Source organism: Hemibagrus wyckioides, linkage group LG28, assembly GCF_019097595.1.
Source record: "Hemibagrus wyckioides isolate EC202008001 linkage group LG28, SWU_Hwy_1.0, whole genome shotgun sequence".
Classification (NCBI taxonomy): Eukaryota; Metazoa; Chordata; class Actinopteri; order Siluriformes; family Bagridae; genus Hemibagrus; species Hemibagrus wyckioides.
The window spans coordinates 837910-857591 of NC_080737.1; the positions used below are offsets into that span (position 1 = coordinate 837910).

General features: G+C 39.4%; 1 protein-coding gene across 1 annotated transcript; it reads left to right on the forward strand.

The window, feature by feature from the left end:
• The first annotated feature begins 349 nt into the window (after positions 1 to 349).
• LOC131348081 (uncharacterized) lies at positions 350 to 10950 on the forward strand. The gene is made up of 10 exons (XM_058382661.1): positions 350 to 437; positions 537 to 618; positions 744 to 966; positions 2310 to 2560; positions 2672 to 8061; positions 8168 to 8345; positions 8868 to 9085; positions 9358 to 9630; positions 9777 to 9883; positions 10181 to 10950. Exons 2-10 carry the CDS (start codon positions 550 to 552, stop codon positions 10411 to 10413), a joined length of 6942 nt encoding a protein of 2313 aa, XP_058238644.1. The 5' UTR covers positions 350 to 437; positions 537 to 549; the 3' UTR covers positions 10414 to 10950.
• Positions 10951 to 19682: the final 8732 nt, after the last annotated feature.

A 19682-nucleotide genomic window follows, 5' to 3' on the forward strand; every position in this document is an offset into this window, starting at 1 on the left:
AAGGCCCAGGTTCGATTCCCAGCCAGTGCCTGACCCCAGCCACTAGATGTAGTGCCGGTCCCAAGCCCGGATAAAACGGGAGGGTTGTGTCAGGAAGGGTACCGGCGTAAAACCTGTGCCAAGTTGATGTGCGGACCGGTTGGTCTGCTGTGGCGACCCCTCACACACGTAGGGAGCAGCTGAAAGATTTAGTGACTCCATCATAAAAAAGTACAAAGTTCAAAAGACATAAAGCTACCACTGATAACGTTTAACTGCCGCGTTCTTGTTTATCACATAACATATAACTTATCTTAAATCTTAAATTCATAAGAACCGCCCCTTCTTCATAGGCAGTGGCATTTATGATGAAAGAGGCTGGATATAAAGAGCAGCAGACGGCATCAGCTTCTTCATTCCTCTCAGCAATGAACTTCTCTGCACAGGAATAAAACCAGGTTCCATTTCTTTCAACTTTATTTATATATAATTATTATATAGGGTATATTTTTACCTTGTATGACTTTTAAATACTGAGCAATCTTTTCATTTCTCAGAATAAGCGGAATAATGGGGGCGCAGGTTTCAGTCAAGAATCAGACTCCTTACACCTGGCACTTTGCCACCCAGGACAGTGGGGTAAGAACTTTTGGTGCATTTTCTGCAGAAGATGATTTATGCAGTTCTGTGTTCTGAATCCTGCTTCAGATTTCTTTTTTCCTGGTTTGCATCAGATTAGTCAGTGTCATTATTCTGCTCCCCAGTTCAGACGCATCAATGCCGGCTGCACGACATCCTATCAGGAGGCCAGGCTAATCCATCGCTACATCTACTTCAGATATGAGAACCACACATGGAATAGTTTTAGATATGAGTTTAACACGCATAAAGGTGACACCTCGTTCATCTTGAGGGAAACCTACAACCGTTCTCAGATTCAGCTGCACTGCACCTCCGAGGGCGGCACTCACTACTGTGCCAACTACGGTAAGTTCCAGAAAACACATCACTACTGCACTGTAATGTACAGCAAAAATACGTGCACCACTGACCATCATACCTAAATGAGTGCATTGACCACCTCAGTCCGGAGTTATTCTCCTTAGTTGTTATAATGTGCTCCACACTTCTGGAGGAAAAAAGCAAGAATATTCAAATATCTAGTCAAATTTATCTACTTGTTTCTTTCTTCTAATTTTAAGATCTCAGAGCATTAAACGTATTTCTAGACAAATTTGACTTAAGCTTTAAATTTTCTTCAGCTCATTTTTCTCATTTTAAGCACTCAATTCTAGAATGAAGCAAGATGATCTGTGATTTAAACATGAAAATGTAACAGTTATAAAAAGACAAACATCTATAAATAGGTTTAAAAACTCTTAGATTTGGTTTATGGTGATCTTATCATAAGAAATAGTAGAAACATTTGTCTAGATTCAGGATATTTAAACATGCTAAGATGTCAGATTGTGTCTGTGGGGATTAGTGATCATTCAGCTACAGGAGCATGAGTGAGATCAGACTCTGGTGTTGGTGAGGAGGTGTGGGGTTCAGTTGGTGTTCAGTGGGGTTGAGTCAGATTCAGGGCTCTGTGCAGGACACTCCAGTTCCTGCTTATTTTAGTTGCTCCTTGGAGTCTCACAGCTCTTCTTTTTCTCTCTTCTTTCTGTTTCCATTAACATTTGTTAATGTATATGAACAAAACCTTTCACAATTCTGAGAGGACCTTATTAGAGACTGCCATAAAACAAAAGATTTTTTATTATATTACTGATAAAATGTCAGTCCTTCTGAATTTCAGGTAGTCATAGAATCAGTGTGTAAACCCAAAAATAATGGCCGAATCATTTTCAGCTTTGTTTACATTTACAAAATTCACAAAAATTAGCTGGATGATAAAAGCTATAAAACCCTATGCCCTAACCCTTTATTACTTACACATGCAGTTTTAGCAGAATCGCTTATCCAGAGAGACACACAAAAGTGCTTTGAAGTCATTGTAAATAAATACACCCTGACACGGGGTCACTGGGACACGAGGTAAGAGTTCATCAGTCTGAACTCAAGAACAAAACAAGAACATATTAACAGGTTATTTTTAGTATTATTTTTATTACACATACACATTCCTAAAGGAGAAGATGCAAGTCTGATTTCACCGTACTGGAGGTTTCTGTCCTCTACCCTACAGTCTAGAACAGTTCTCTCTCAGTCTCTACTGAAGTTTTAGCACCTTCTGGGTATTCTGTGTCTTGCAGAGCTCTGTACAGGTAAATGTCACCTGTCTGTAAAGTGTTTTTAATCCTGTGGTGTCTGATGTCTTTAAACAGGAAAAATTGAAGAAGATGAAAGACAGAGGCAGCAAGAGGAGGAGAGAAGACGTCAGGAGCGCCTGGAACATGAGCAAAGGATTCAGCAGGAGCTGGAGAGAGAGAGCGAAATGTCCAGACTCAAACTTTCTCAGGCAACTGAGCGTCTCCGTGGAAAACAGAGCTTCAGGGGTCAAGAACAACACCATGAACGCTCACAAGTTCTCCATCAGCAAATAGAAGATGACGCTGCTGCGATCGAGAGGGATGAGGTACGACTTTAATACAGTCGAGCTACATTACTACACTACTGTATTATCGCAGGTGATAAAATATCTCCTTCGTCTGATAGCCTTTTCTGTTTTGCACATTTATTTATTTAGGTTGCTGATGTTGAAGAAAAATTTACAGAGCTTTTATTGAAGTACCAAATCACAGAAGAGAAAGAGATACAGCAATACAAGATCTGGGGCAGGATTAAAGCACTGCAGAATGAACTTGCCATTAAATATTGTAGAGAAAACAACCTTTCAATATGGTCTCAGTTCACCTTTGATAATGCTGTGGGATATAATGATCTGTCTCTTACTGAGAAGCTCCTAGTCCTCGAGGCGTCTCTGCAGTTCATTCTGCTCAGCAGCACCAAAGACGCTAAAGATGGCAAAGATAATCCGTTTGGCTGGGAGAAGAAGTACGACTTTCTCATGGGTTTAGTGGAGCAGCTTCATGCCACAAGTCCAACTTTGGCTGAACACATTTTATTAAATGTTCTGGACACAATTTCAGAACTGTCAGCAGAAAGTAGAGATATTTTGGGTCAAATGTTGTTCAACAGAATTTGGACAATGACAGAAATAATGCTCTTTGTTTGTAATAGTCCAGCTTTTAAATGTGATCAGCTGGATTCAGTTCTCCACACAGCACAAACCTACCACCTGGACTTCATCCTCGTTCTATCGGCTCTGAAGAATGAAAACCCGCTAATGTTTCTTCAGGAACAAATCAAAAACGACAAGGACAAAAGCGCAGACATGATTGTGAAGGAACTTCAAGAAGAGAAGTGCTCAGAAAACATCCTGGCACTGTTGAAGGATGTGCTTAGACACATGGAGTCAGAACTCCCAAAATATTACTTGGAGGATCTTACCAAGGAAGGAATCAAGGATTTGAAAAAGAAGATCACATCTCTTAATCTTGCAAACCCAGACATCAATGTTCTGAAAGAAGTATTAATTGGAATGTCTATAGCGGTGCAAGATTGCTCAACAATCATCACAAAAAGCAACGAGAAAATTCAAGGCTATTTCCCGAGACTTACACAACTAGCATCATTGCTTCTGCTCCTCCTGGCTCCACTGACAAAAAATAAAGGATGTCTTCTCGAGATTGGCACAGGAGAAGGCAAGTCCTGTATCTTAGCCATGTTTGCTACAATTCTGGCCATTCGTGGAACTAAAGTGGACATTGTGACCAGCTCTCCAGTTCTTGCACGAAGAGACCAAGAAGAGTGGAAAAAATTCTTTCAGATGTTTGATGTCACCTCGTCTGTGGTACCTCCACCTTTCTCAAGCTCCTATTCACCAGAGAAACAAGAAGAACGTGTTAAAGATGCTTACAGACAACAAATAGTGTACGGCACAGTGGGAGTCTTTGCGGCAGACATACTTAAACAGGAATTTGAGAAGAGGACTACTCGTGATACGAGGCCATTTGAGCTTGTAATAGTGGATGAAGTGGACTACATGACTTTGGACAATGGAGTTCAAGTGACATTCTTGTCTCATGAATCTAGTGGATTTAGGCATGTGGAGCAAGTGCTTTCCAACATATGGGCCATGATCTCTTCTTGTCAACCAATTGAAATGCTGGAAACAGGTGAGATAAAGTGGGCCACGAGGATTCAGTACTTTCATAAAGCTGTAACAGCAGCCGTCATGGGACTGGAAACATCAGAGAACTTTTCAGCAAATGAGATCTTGATTCCTGGAGCGACTTTGGGGTTCTTTACACAGGAGGATATTGAAATGATAGTTCAAGCTGAAAGCAAGAAAGAGAAAGAAAGTGAAGGTGATGGGAATGTGGGCGGAATGTCCAAAGCGCTATCTGAAGTCATGAAGAAAATTGGAGTTTCAGAACAGTACGATCTTCTGAGCATATTTGAGGAGGTCTTGGAGAACAGTGCAGTTTTTCAGTGCTATTGTTTAGAGAACAAGAAAGCCAAACGTTTTGAAGCTCAGGAAAAAAAGGGTGACATTAATGTTGAAATGCTCCTGCTGGAAGAAGGACTGGCGTGCGAAATCATGTGTGAGGAATCTCTCATTGATGCAACCGTAAGCACCATAAAGTCCATTATCAGGTACTCAGATAACCTCCAAAAGACTGAAGAGTCCAACAGCTTTGTCGTCATCCCTGTTTTCTTAAAAAGCTACATTGAGAATCAGTTACCAGTGTTTGTCAGGAATGCACTGAGGGCTGTTGAGATGTCTCGGGGCCGAGAATACATGATCGACACCTCACCGGCCGCTGAGCGGGAAGCTGCTGACAGTCTGGAGAGATGCGAGTATAACGCCATCATTCCAGTGGACTTCAAAGCGAGCGGTGTGCTGGAGAAAAACAAGAAGTGGGGTAATGGTCTGCAACAGTTTTTGGAGTTCAAGCACCAGCTTGCGATTTCCCCCATATCCAACGTGACAAACTACATGTCAAACTTCCACTTCTTTAAACGGTACCTCAGGGGCAGTGGTATATTTGGTGTTTCAGGTACGTTAGGAGGTAAAGCAGATCGTGACTTTCTGGAAAAACATTATGGAGCCAAGAGCTACAACATACCTGCACATCGCCATAAACGGGTGGTGGAGCTTCCAGTCGTCCAGGTGAAAGGTGGAACTCAGCAATGGATCAAGACAATTTGTGAAACTTCATGGAAAGTAGCAGAGAGAGGACAAGTTGTCTTGGTGATTTGTGAAGATGTTAAAACGGCAGATGAACTGCATGAGAAAATTCAAGGTGGAGGCCGAATTAAAGCAGAACAGATTACTCTGTACACAATCAGCGAGAAGCACAACATTGAAAAAGAGAAGTTCTCTAAAGGCAGAATCATCATTGCTACAAATCTCGGAGGACGGGGGACGGACATAAAGGTTGAGGAGCTTGTAAATAGGCATGGTGGTCTTTTTGTTCTTCTTACTCACTTTCCACAAAACCGCAGAGTGGAGAAACAAATATTTGGTCGCACATCTCGGAAAGGCAACCCCGGGATGGTCCAGATGGTGGTGAACTGTGATCATCTGGCACCTGCTTACCAAGGTCAGTCTGTGGAGATCATGCGACAGCTAAGAGAGGATTATGAAATTAAACGAATCAAAGACATGGAAAGTGATGAACTGGTTGAAATAGACCTTAAAGAAAACCTGTTCTCCACATTCTGCTCGCGGCTGAAGGACTTTGATGGCCGTTTCTCTCACAGAGAAAAACTGGACCCCATGCGACTGCAGCTCCAAAACATTCCTGATTGCTTTACACAGCAAGGGTCTAGATTTGATTATCAGCCGGCCATCAATGCTCTGAAAGAATCCTGGGCCTTGTGGTTGACCCTTCACGAGGAGCACATCAATAGGCATGATGACTTCAGTCAGCTCGAAGCAGACCTTAACAAGACGATGAACGAAACAAGTGGAAAGCTGCTGAAGGGAGAATGTGATAATTTCTATGATCACGTCAGACAGGCGATTGTTAGAACTGACCTACACTGCAGAAACAAAACCAAGAGCGACTTTGGAGCTAAATCCTACTGGCAAAAAGTTATCAACTCTGACCCACACTACAAGGCTGTGGCTCTCTACAACCAGGCGTACATCACCATCAACCTGGGCCAGGGGGACTATAAAGCAGATGCCATGAAGCTGCTGAATGAGGCAAAGGAATCCATTGATGCCTTCGTCTCAGAAGTCTCAAACACCATGATCTCGTGTAACTTATCAGTGACGAGCAACACAGATCAGAGTAAAGACTACAACAACTTTCAGAGACAAATGGAGGCCAGAATGAACATCTTTCATTCTTGGAGGACATACATCAACAATGCGTTGATTAAACTTAAAGAGCTGGAGAACAGCAAGAGTGATGCCATTACAGAGGACTGTTCAGTCTACACTCTGTCCGAAGAAAAGAATTTCATTGTCACGAACGAACTGAGATCGTTATATGACTACGGCCTTGGTGTTGTTTTTGAGGTGAAAAAGAAGCCCAAGTTTTGTATCGACGCTTTGATATGTTTCATACTCGGCCTGGTACAGGTTCTCGCAGGGATCTTGGTTTGTGCGTTCACATTTGGAACTGCCAGCCAGTTTGGAATGGGTCTGATTTCAGAAGGAGTGTCTGATATGATCAGTGGAATTGAGGGGATGATAAAGGGAACGTTTGATTGGGTGTCATGGGCAATATCTAAGAGCATCAGCATCGGAATGTCTTTGCTAACAGCTGGGTTTAGCATTATCAAGAAAGCAGTTACTACAGTGTTTAAAGTGACCAAAAGTATCCTCAATGGTACGAGGTCTTTCTCTTCCGTTGCCTCTGAATTCATCAAATCAGGAAAGGCGATGTTTACTTCAATCAAAGGAAGTGTTAAGTCTGGTTTATCATCCATCAGTAAGGAATCTTTGAAGTCTGCACTGTCTTCTACAGCGGTCAGGCAGAACTTCAAACACGCGACCACATTCGCGCTAATGGAAGTCGGGAAACAGTCCGTGCTCAGTGGTATGAACTATGCAATCGACAAAGCGCTTCAGGAAGTCTTTAAGAAGATTTTACAAAGTGCTTTTGAGAAAGAGGTTACTCAATCAGTGAAGCAAAACAGCCAACTGGACCAGACTCTTGTGGAGTTCATCAGCTCAGTTGTTCCAAAAACTGCCTTGAAAAAAGAGAATTTTAAGATTGACCAGAGTTTGGAGAAGCAAATTAAAAAATCAGCTGAAATGCTGTGTGAAGAGATCGTTCCTCAACTCATCCTGGACTGTACCACAGCAAGGGAGGTTATCGAGAAGCTCTCTGAGGTGTGTGAAAAAGCCACTGAGCTCATGAACAAAGCAAAACTGTCCGGTGTGGTGGAAACGGCAAAGCTCGCTCTGAAAGTATCCGAATACTCAACACGCCTTATTCAAGTACTGGGCTCCATACCAACGAAAGAGATAATAAACCAGAAATTTGTTCCAGAATTAGAGAAGAGCATTGGTGAGCTTCAGAAAGACAAGTATGACCAAGACGGACGACACAATTTACCGGATGTACAACGCCTTAAAGGAGAACTTCTACAGACTATCGCTCAGAAGGTGTCTGAGCAGTTCATCACCTCCTGTTCTGAACATATTTCGTCTTTAATGACCAGCACCTTTAAGAGTCAGTTTAACACTGCTGCTGGAGAGGTGGTAGACAAGCTCATGCGCAGACATAAAACTCAGCAATTCTTTGATGACCAGAAGCAAAAACACAACAAGAAATCAACCAGCCACAAGGAGGTGGAACAGCTCTCAGAAGAGGACAAGACCAAGCTGAAGAAGTACGCAGAAGATATGAGCAAAGCCGATCAGCCCGCTTCAGCCCTCGATGTGTATGTACTCACAAAAAGTAACCTGCTTAATGGGAAAGGAGTTCACCTCACCGTCATGGATGAAAATGGAAAACAGCTCACTGAGGAACGCTACCCAGGAACCAACAAATCAGCCGGTGATATAAAACTGAGATTAACCAAACCTGCAGAAGCCTCGCATCCATCTCAGTAAGACTAATCATGAGAGCCTTGTACAGCTAACAGACAGAAATTATTCTTTATTCTTCAGGCATGTAATCAACCTTGTGTCCTTTTGTGTTCATTTCAAACCCAGAGCTGGTGCTCAGCTGTACAGCGGTCACTTTGCCGTTGTAGCAGATGATGGAAGGATCGTCAATGTCAGCTCGGATCCTAAAAATGCTCTTTATCAAGCAGTAGCACAAGCAACAGGCAGCGTGACCGAAGACCCAAAGAAAGAAGCTCTGATTCTCCGAGAGAAAGTGAAATCCGAGGTGAGCTTCACTTTATTTACAGCTGTGATTCCTTCGTGGGACAACATCAGCACATCTGCTCAGTTTACTGATGTTCTGAAACGTCATAAAGGTAGAATAAAAATATATATATAATTACCTGTAGAGTATGAAGAGAAGAAATCTAAATAATCATATGAATGTGAGTATGTTTGAGTGGAGACAGTTAGATGATGAGATGAAGCAGAGTTATTTTTAGCTAGTTATTGTTAGCTACTCCAAAGTTTATTTTATCATCATGAACTTTGAATGTTAGCTTTTTTCTGCTTGTCCATCAGCACTCTGTTATCTGAAGAAATTACAGCTGGCTGGTTCGTTCCTGTTGGTGGTAGAGATGGTTAATATGCCCTGGATATAAGAGATAGATATATAATTAGTGTTTTGGGGTCTTGTGACTGTAGAAGCCTTTAAGCAGACTAGAATCCTGCAGCAGTTTTACCTGCGGGTGTGACGTGAGATGATCAGGACCATGTTCAAACTCTTACTCTCTTAATGTCTCATTAGATCCAGACAAACCTTGAATCATACGCGCCCATGCTGAATCTCCAGAGAGGATACGACGTCTCTAACAAAAACTCCGGGAAATACATTCTAACTGGAGGAAGTAGGAAGGAGCCAAACACTGCGCTGCAGGAATACTCCCAGAGCATTAACTTCATCCGCAGTGACGAACGAATCCTCATCAGAATTTATCTTCTTGGATTTGTTGGTCAAAGTAAATGGTAAAGTTTCTGATTGGTTGAAGTCGTTATTTATTTACAACAGCATTGTGTACTGAGATCCCTGAGCACAGATTAAACCAATAAGTCATTAGAACTGAAGTATTAAAGCTAGTCTTGATAACCAGGACCCTGGTCATGGGTCTGTTTATTACAGGAGACGAGCTTAAGGAGGATCAAATACTCACCTGAGCTCTAAATTCATTTTAAAAAAGCAGATTTCAAGCTAATCCCAGTCTAACAAATTGTCACTAATTCTGGTTCTCTCTCATCAGTGTTGTAAGTGCTCGGAAGTCCAGTAGAAACACCGGGACACTGAGCACAAGCCACATTCCACCGAAGGACTCCATCAGACAGGCACAGACCTTCATGGAAACCTCGGACTCGGCAAACAACCAGCTGAAAAGTAAAAACCCGGGGCTTTATAAACTGATCAGCAGCATAAAGACAGACATTAGCGGACAGAACCTCATAGCCATGGAGGTTCTGGGTCTAGATCACAGACGAGCTTTAACAACGGGCCCAAACACAAGCTCCCAGAAGGCCAGGTAACATCACGCGTTACGGGATAATGTTTGTGATTAAACACCACAGGAGTTTTTTATCTGCACCATTACAAATGTTAAGCAGTGGATTATTTTTACTTATTTAAAAAAAGTGAAATCTGCTTTTAACCTTTCATTTTTTTTTACAGGAAACTTCTAGCAGATACGATGATCAGTGGAGACGTAGAGCTTCTGCTGAAGCGCTGCATGATTCTCCATCACCCCTTGACCTCAGAAAAGATCAGAGACACTCTGGGTAAGAAGCTCTCAGGTGTTCTCCAAAATACCTGCAGGAGATGATGTGAATTTTCAGGGTGTTTACTGTAGACTCCATAATGCAGCAGTTACTGGAATGTTACCATCATTTCATAAATAATGCTGTTCCTCAAAACACCAGCTCTGACACATCACAGGGTTCAATTAATCAACATGAGATACTGAATCCAACATGAGACAGTAAATAAAACATGAGATACTGAATCCAACATGAGACAGTAAATAAAACATAAGACACGTGTTGCTCACATGATAATATTATTTTGTGTAACTGCAGGTGAAAGCATCCTGTCTCAGAGTCACGTTCTGTCTGCTGACGGTATCCGAGGCTACTATAAAGCAGGATACCGAAACCTGGTGTTGGAGTACAGTCATATGGGAATCCTGGATCAGAACCAGCGTCAGCGTCTGGCTGAGTGGGTGAATGAGGACCAGCATGAGAACATCAACACTTTGGAGTACAGGGAGATTCTGCAGGGATTAAAGTCACACAGCAGTGGGGGCCCATGAGCAGGGTTAATAAACATCATCAGCTGTTGATGATGATGGTGATGATGATGATGATGATGGAGATGATGATGGTGATGATGATGATGATGGTGATGATGATGGAGATGATGATGGTGATGATGATGATGATGGTGATGATGATGGTGATGATGATGATGATGGAGATGATGATGGTGATGATGATGATGATGGTGATGATGATGGTGATGATGATGATGGAGATGATGATGGTGATGATGATGGTGATGGTGATGGCTACAGAAAGTAGGAAATGATTGAAGTGGTATTCACTGCATGATATTCTATTGGTGGATCATTGTGCTAGTTTTAGAGCTTTGTAGAGTAGAACAGGACCATGCTGATGTCTCAGGCTTCTCTCTGAGAATACTCTTCATGAAATTACTTTAAAACTGATTACCGAACCTGTAATCTGGTCATTTTATCATAATCTATGGAATGAGGGGATTTTATGAAAATAAAAAACATTACATACATTAAAATTAAAATGTTTTGTTATTAATCTAAATGGTGCTGGTGAACTGATTAATCATTTTAAATGATCTTTTATGAACATTTTGCCAATAAAATTTTAATAGCTTATTTTTTCTTGTCTGTTTTATTTGTTAAAAAAATAAAACATACAGTCTGGACCAATCAAACGAGAAGATTTACAATATAATAAACAAGGAAAATATAAAAGAATAAACATGGAAAACGTGGAATTAGTCAAATAGAAAAGTAAGAAGGTAAAGAATAAAAAGGGGCAGTAAAGGGGAGGTTTTAGAAAATGGTATTTTATTTCACCATGAGAAATTAAATCTAAAATCAGCTTTAAATCACTAAATAACTAATTCAATGGTTTTGTCCTTTAACAATCCCATATTGCTGTAGTTTAGAATCCAGGAACTGAATGTGAGTGAAAACATGGTGCAGTTTATTCTCAATGCGTGGTTGTGAAGTCTTTTTCTGGGTTGAAATGGTGCCATCTTGTGAAAAGTGGATGAGGAGTCAGTGAGGTAGACCGGGCCGGGTGGGCGGTGGAGCGTATTTACACCCTTTAGAGACTTTAATTCACAAAAGAGCCTGGTGACAAATCTAGTGACTCTCATCTGAAGCAGATGTGTGACGGTCCTGAACTGGGTCCAGAGCTCCAGCTCACACCACAGCCTCTGATACACCAGGAGACTGAGAAGATTCACTGATCACCATTAATCCCAGCAACCAATCACTGAGCAGAATCTTTGGTCCCGTCCTTAAACTTCTTTATTCTTTGTTTTAAACTCTCTTCTTGGAGATATTAAGTAATAAAATTGAGTAACTCTCACTGCTTCTTTCTGTCTTCCCGATAGAAAGTTTAGTGTTTCATAAATGATGATGGTTGATGGTATGAAAGATGGCGGATCTGACGTGTTCCGTAAATCAGGCAGCGGTGTGTAAAATCCACATCTCCTGTACTTAAGTGAAAGTTCAAATGCTCTAGTTAAAATGTTACTCCAGTAAAAGTAGAAGTCCTCAATTTGAATCTCTACTTGAGTTAAAGTACAAAAGTACTTGTATCCAAAAGTACTGAAGTAAAAAAAGTACTACATTTATCCTAGCTCTAAATTCAATACAAGGTCTGAGAAATGATCATGATCCAGATGTCAGTGAACATTATTCTAAATCAAGGAGCACAAGGGGATCAAAATAGCAGGACTTGAGAACTATTAGGTTTTCCTGCTAAGATTTAGATTATTCTTAAGATAGCAACACATTAAAACCTGGTAAAACACTTCACACTATGTAGATGTTGAGATGGTGTGTGTGTGTGTGTGTGTGTGTGTGTGTCTACAGGGTACAGGTATTTGTGCATGGACACTACATAAGAAACAGGACCCTACAGAATAACTAATGTGTGCTGGACACTCCTGTGTCCTGGGAATCAGTTTTAAACAAATGACCAGCGAGGATCTGAGCAGATTGACTTTAACAGAAACTTGCTGCTCTACAGATTCAGAGGAAAGAAAGTTGAAATTCAGTGAATATTTCAGTATTCAGTAACTAATGCTTTGGTGTGTGATGGACAGTTACAGTGTTTGTGCAGTAATCTGATTCTGCTTTACATAAAAAGCTATGAAAAAGAAATGTTACTTGGTGACCGGTCAAATATCAACAATAAAAGTTGAGGTCTTGGGTTATTGTGTTTCTGTAGAACATCAGTAACGTTATTGTAGACTGCTGCTCAAGGCTTATTCATTACATTAGCTCACTTAGATTCACATACACAATAAAATCCTGCTGTGAGCTAACATTAGATTCATTTTAAATAAAATGGTGATTATGATGACCACAGGATGTGCTGACCTCTACGTTCACCAATTCACCAATGTGATGTTGAATTCTTGTAAGATGAAATAGTATGTTACTGAGGCAGAGCAGGAATCGAATATGAAAGAGTCTTTCTTCTGTCTTTCTTCTGTTCTACAACTTAAAACAAATCCTGCAGGTCAGGTCACAGGTCATGGGTGGTCAGGTGGAGGGAGGGGGTCAGGGTTTTCTTCCATCGTAGTCTACAGTATTTCAGGCTGTGACACTGCAGTGTTAATGTTCTACAGAACCTTTAGTGTTCACTGTGTTTAATCAAACCAAAAAGAAACGTAGGTTCAGAAATAATGCGCGCTGTAGCTGGGTTTGCTGGGCTGTTTTTAAATACAAGTAAGGAGAGATGTGGGATAATGTAGTGGAGAAGAAAGTACGATATGTTTCTACAAAATGTAATGGAGTGAAAGTAAAAACTCTCAAAACATCTTTATACTTTAGTAAAGTACAGATAGTGGAGAAAGGTACTTAAATACATTAACAAGTTACATTGACTTCATTACCACAACAGTCTGAGATTTATACTGAGACTTGTGTACTAGTCTGAGATTTATACTGAGACTTGTGTACTAGTCTGAGATTTATACTGAGACTTGTGTACTAGTCTGAGATTTATACTGAGACTTGTGTCCTAGTCTGAGATTTATACTGAGACTTGTGTAGTAGTCTGAGATTTATACTGAGACTTGTACACTAGTCTGAGATTTATACTGAGACTTGTGTCCTAGTCTGAGATTTATACTGAGACTTGTGTACTAGTCTGAGATTTATACTGAGACTTGTACACTAGTCTGAGATTTATACTGAGACTTGTGTAGTAGTCTGAGATTTATACTGAGACTTGTACTAGTCTGAGATTTATACTGAGACTTGTGTACTAGTCTGAGATTTATACTGAGACTTGTGTACTAGTCTGAGATTTATACTGAGACTTGTGTACTAGTCTGAGATTTATACTGAGACTTGTGTACTAGTCTGAGATTTATACTGAGACTTGTGTCCTAGACTGAGATTTATACTGAGACTTGTGTAGTAGTCTGAGATTTATACTGAGACTTGTGTAGTAGTCTGAGATTTATACTGAGACTTGTGTACTAGTCTGAGATTTATACTGAGACTTGTGTAGTAGTCTGAGATTTATACTGAGACTTGTGTCCTAGTCTGAGATTTATACTGAGACTTGTGTACTAGTCTGAGATTTATACTGAGACTTGTGTCCTAGACTGAGATTTATACTGAGACTTGTGTAGTAGTCTGAGATTTATACTGAGACTTGTGTAGTAGTCTGAGATTTATACTGAGACTTGTGTACTAGTCTGAGATTTATACTGAGACTTGTGTACTAGTCTGAGATTTATACTGAGACTTGTGTCCTAGTCTGAGATTTATACTGAGACTTGTGTACTAGTCTGAGATTTATACTGAGACTTGTGTCCTAGACTGAGATTTATACTGAGACTTGTGTAGTAGTCTGAGATTTATACTGAGACTTGTGTAGTAGTCTGAGATTTATACTGAGACTTGTGTACTAGTCTGAGATTTATACTGAGACTTGTGTACTAGTCTGAGATTTATACTGAGACTTGTGTCCTAGTCTGAGATTTATACTGAGACTTGTGTACTAGTCTGAGATTTATACTGAGACTTGTGTCCTAGACTGAGATTTATACTGAGACTTGTGTAGTAGTCTGAGATTTATACTGAGACTTGTGTAGTAGTCTGAGATTTATACTGAGACTTGTGTACTAGTCTGAGATTTATACTGAGACTTGTGTCCTAGTCTGAGATTTATACTGAGACTTGTGTACTAGTCTGAGATTTATACTGAGACTTGTGTACTAGTCTGAGATTTATACTGAGACTTGTGTACTAGTCTGAGATTTATACTGAGACTTGTGTACTAGTCTGAGATTTATACTGAGACTTGTGTCCTAGTCTGAGATTTATACTGAGACTTGTGTAGTAGTCTGAGATTTATACTGAGACTTGTGTAGTAGTCTGAGATTTATACTGAGACTTGTGTAGTAGTCTGAGATTTATACTGAGACTTGTGTACTAGTCTGAGATTTATACTGAGACTTGTGTAGTAGTCTGAGATTTATACTGAGACTTGTGTCCTAGTCTGAGATTTATACTGAGACTTGTGTACTAGTCTGAGATTTATACTGAGACTTGTGTCCTAGACTGAGATTTATACTGAGACTTGTGTAGTAGACTGAGATTTATACTGAGACTTGTGTAGTAGTCTGAGATTTATACTGAGACTTGTGTAGTAGTCTGAGATTTATACTGAGACTTGTGTACTAGTCTGAGATTTATACTGAGACTTGTGTCCTAGTCTGAGATTTATACTGAGACTTGTGTAGTAGTCTGAGATTTATACTGAGACTTGTGTCCTAGTCTGAGATTTATACTGAGACTTGTGTACTAGTCTGAGATTTATACTGAGACTTGTGTACTAGTCTGAGATTTATACTGAGACTTGTGTACTAGTCTGAGATTTATACTGAGACTTGTGTCCTAGTCTGAGATTTATACTGAGACTTGTGTCCTAGACTGAGATTTATACTGAGACTTGTGTAGTAGTCTGAGATTTATACTGAGACTTGTGTAGTAGTCTGAGATTTATACTGAGACTTGTGTAGTAGTCTGAGATTTATACTGAGACTTGTGTCCTAGTCTGAGATTTATACTGAGACTTGTGTCCTAGTCTGAGATTTATACTGAGACTTGTGTACTAGACTGAGATTTATACTGAGACTTGTGTACTAGTCTGAGATTTATACTGAGACTTGTGTCCTAGTCTGAGATTTATACTGAGACTTGTGTACTAGTCTGAGATTTATACTGAGACTTGTGTACTAGTCTGAGATTTATACTGAGACTTGTGTACTAGTCTGAGATTTATACTGAGACTTGTGTACTAGTCTGAGATTTATACTGAGACTTGTGTACTAGTCTGAGATTTATACTGAGACTTGTGTACTAGACTGAGATTTATACTGAGACTTGTACTAGTCTGAGATTTATACTGAGACTTGTGTACTAGTCTGAGATTTATACTGAGACTTGTGTACTAGTCTGAGATTTATACTGAGACTTGTGTACTAGACTGAGATTTATACTGAGACTTGTACTAGTCTGAGATTTATACTGAGACTTGTGTCCTAGTCTGAGATTTATACTGAGACTTGTGTACTAGACTGAGATTTATACTGAGACTTGTACTAGTCTGAGATTTATACTGAGACTTGTACTAGTCTGAGATTTATACTGAGACTTGTGTCCTAGTCTGAGATTTATACTGAGACTTGTGTACTAGTCTGAGATTTATACTGAGACTTGTACTAGTCTGAGATTTATACTGAGACTTGTGTCCTAGTCTGAGATTTATACTGAGACTTGTACACTAGTCTGAGATTTATACTGAGACTTGTACTAGTCTGAGATTTATACTGAGACTTGTGTCCTAGTCTGAGATTTATACTGAGACTTGTGTCCTAGTCTGAGATTTATACTGAGACTTGTGTACTAGTCTGAGATTTATACTGAGACTTGTGTACTAGTCTGAGATTTATACTGAGACTTGTGTACTAGTCTGAGATTTATACTGAGACTTGTGTCCTAGTCTGAGATTTATACTGAGACTTGTGTCCTAGACTGAGATTTATACTGAGACTTGTGTAGTAGTCTGAGATTTATACTGAGACTTGTGTAGTAGTCTGAGATTTATACTGAGACTTGTGTAGTAGTCTGAGATTTATACTGAGACTTGTGTACTAGTCTGAGATTTATACTGAGACTTGTGTCCTAGTCTGAGATTTATACTGAGACTTGTGTCCTAGTCTGAGATTTATACTGAGACTTGTGTACTAGACTGAGATTTATACTGAGACTTGTGTACTAGTCTGAGATTTATACTGAGACTTGTGTACTAGTCTGAGATTTATACTGAGACTTGTGTACTAGACTGAGATTTATACTGAGACTTGTGTAGTAGTCTGAGATTTATACTGAGACTTGTGTCCTAGTCTGAGATTTATACTGAGACTTGTGTCCTAGTCTGAGATTTATACTGAGACTTGTGTACTAGACTGAGATTTATACTGAGACTTGTGTACTAGTCTGAGATTTATACTGAGACTTGTGTACTAGTCTGAGATTTATACTGAGACTTGTGTACTAGTCTGAGATTTATACTGAGACTTGTGTACTAGTCTGAGATTTATACTGAGACTTGTGTACTAGTCTGAGATTTATACTGAGACTTGTACTAGTCTGAGATTTATACTGAGACTTGTGTACTAGTCTGAGATTTATACTGAGACTTGTGTACTAGTCTGAGATTTATACTGAGACTTGTGTACTAGTCTGAGATTTATACTGAGACTTGTGTACTAGACTGAGATTTATACTGAGACTTGTGTACTAGTCTGAGATTTATACTGAGACTTGTGTAGTAGTCTGAGATTTATACTGAGACTTGTGTACTAGTCTGAGATTTATACTGAGACTTGTGTACTAGTCTGAGATTTATACTGAGACTTGTGTAGTAGTCTGAGATTTATACTGAGACTTGTGTAGTAGTCTGAGATTTATACTGAGACTTGTGTACTAGTCTGAGATTTATACTGAGACTTGTGTACTAGTCTGAGATTTATACTGAGACTTGTGTCCTAGTCTGAGATTTATACTGAGACTTGTGTACTAGACTGAGATTTATACTGAGACTTGTACTAGTCTGAGATTTATACTGAGACTTGTGTACTAGTCTGAGATTTATACTGAGACTTGTACTAGTCTGAGATTTATACTGAGACTTGTGTACTAGTCTGAGATTTATACTGAGACTTGTACTAGTCTGAGATTTATCCTGAGACTTGTGTCTGAGATAATGCAGAAAGAAACAGATAATATTTGTACAGTCATGTATTTAAGTTCAAGTTTTATTGTCCAGTGCTCGAAAAATATAAAAGCCAAAAATGAAAAACATTAAAACAGGACAACATTTCAACGTTTACCTAAAAAACATGATCCATTTTACCATGGCACTAAAAAATAACTGACCACTGTCTTTTTTTCTTTTCCTGTTTCTTCTTACTCGGGTCTTCAGGTTTCTGTGTTTTGTTTGTTTTTGTTTCTGATTCCTGGAAGAGGAAAGAAAGCATTACATTAAATTAGTCTCATAACATGGGGAAAAACATTTTATGTATACGTCATCATATAGACTTGATGCTTACTCTGTGTGTGTGTGTGTGTGTGTGTGTGTGTGTGTTCTATACTGGGCCTGAAGGTGTGGGGTGGGGTAGAGCTTAATTTTAGCCTTTGAAATGAATTGAAAAATAAAGTAAACAATAAAATAAAAAAAACAAACAAATGACAAACAGAAGAACAAATAACTGTTTATTTATTATGTAATTAAATTATTACTATATTATAACAAAGTTATTAACAATTTAAACTACTGAAGTTTGTTTTTAATTAAAATTAATGACAGAGTGCAGCAAATTTATTAGGCTGCTGTCACTTTAAGAATCACACGACCTCCATGCCTTAGTGTGGCGGGAACTTCCCCCAGTATGACCAGTACACTCAGTCCAGAACCAAAGTCCTGTTATAGTAGTGGCTAAAGGGGTGTGTGTGTGTGTGTGTGTGTGTGTGTGTACTGTCATGTACATTTCCTAACACTGTAGGGTGTTTATTGCTAATTACCCCTGCTGTAACATCTCCAAACCTAACCTCTCTCTCTCTCTCCCTCCCTCCCTCTCTCTCTCTCTCTCTCTCCCTCCCTCCCTCCCTCTCTCTCTCTCCCTCCCTCCCTCCCTCTCTCTCTCTCTCTCTCTCCCTCCTAACCTCCCTCTTCTGTACTCCTCCAGCAGTTCTGGGTTTCTGTAGAACTTTTCCCTGAACTTTGTCACCCTGACCTTTGCTAAATATCAACATTTACGAAATTTGAAATTAATATTAAATTCATAAGAGATATTTAAAAGTTATGCACAATATGCTTAAATTCTCATTCCTGTTATATAAGTTCTCTTTACCACAACTGGCCTTCAATGGTTGCGGTGTATGAGAATGGTGTTGCGGAGGAGGACGTGGCTCGGGATGTTTTGCTAACAATAGAGAAGCCATGATGGCTTTACTCATTTTTTCTCAATGCATATAACTAGACCTTAATAAAGTACGTTTTCATAAAAAATTTCCTTTTGGGTAAATTCCTGTTTGGGTAATGATGATCAAAAAGAGGTGTTAAGATTCTGACAATAGAATATTTAACATTTAACTGGAGAGATATGAAGAGATGATCTTACCTGGTCACCATGGTAACTGTCCCATGTGCTCCATCACTCATAATCACACTTTATTTCCATTCTGTATGTGTGTTTAAACAGTCCTCAAAAAGTGTTGTGGAGGATGAGAACATCAGGCATGGACACATCATTTTACTACTTTTTTTCATTATTATTATACATGAATATTCAGTAAAAAAAATAATTTCTGTCATGTAGAATAATCTAGTAGAACATCCTTTTTTTCTAAATTTGTTTATGTTAATTTGTTTAAATTAAATCATAACACACATTCAGACACAGAGGGACGCGATGTGGTAATGAGAATTTCAGCAGAAAATGCAGTAAAATAGAAAAATAATTCATTCTCATGTTGAAATTCCACATTGTGCAAGGTAGAGGACAGTGCTGTCTTTATTCTGATGCTTTTTTATATCACTAAATTACACATTTTATATTTAAAATCATTAGTGCCGTGGTGTTTGAGTGGTTTCGTGAGAATCACCCAGATACCTATACAAATCAATTAATATAAGTTTAATTAGACGTTAAGTATAAATGTACTGCGTAGGCGGTCCTTGAAAACCGGAAGTAACGTTGTGTTGGAAACCGGAAACAGAC

Bases quoted from the DNA above. Each gene is read 5' to 3' on its own strand.
- LOC131348081 (XM_058382661.1), top strand. From the start codon at position 550: ATGGGGGCGCAGGTTTCAGTCAAGAATCAGACTCCTTACACCTGGCAC. The intron at 9,086-9,357 runs GTAAAGTTTCTG...CTCTCTCATCAG, and splicing joins TTTGTTGGTCAAAGTAAATG to TGTTGTAAGTGCTCGGAAGT. The intron at 9,884-10,180 runs GTAAGAAGCTCT...GTGTAACTGCAG, and splicing joins AAAGATCAGAGACACTCTGG to GTGAAAGCATCCTGTCTCAG.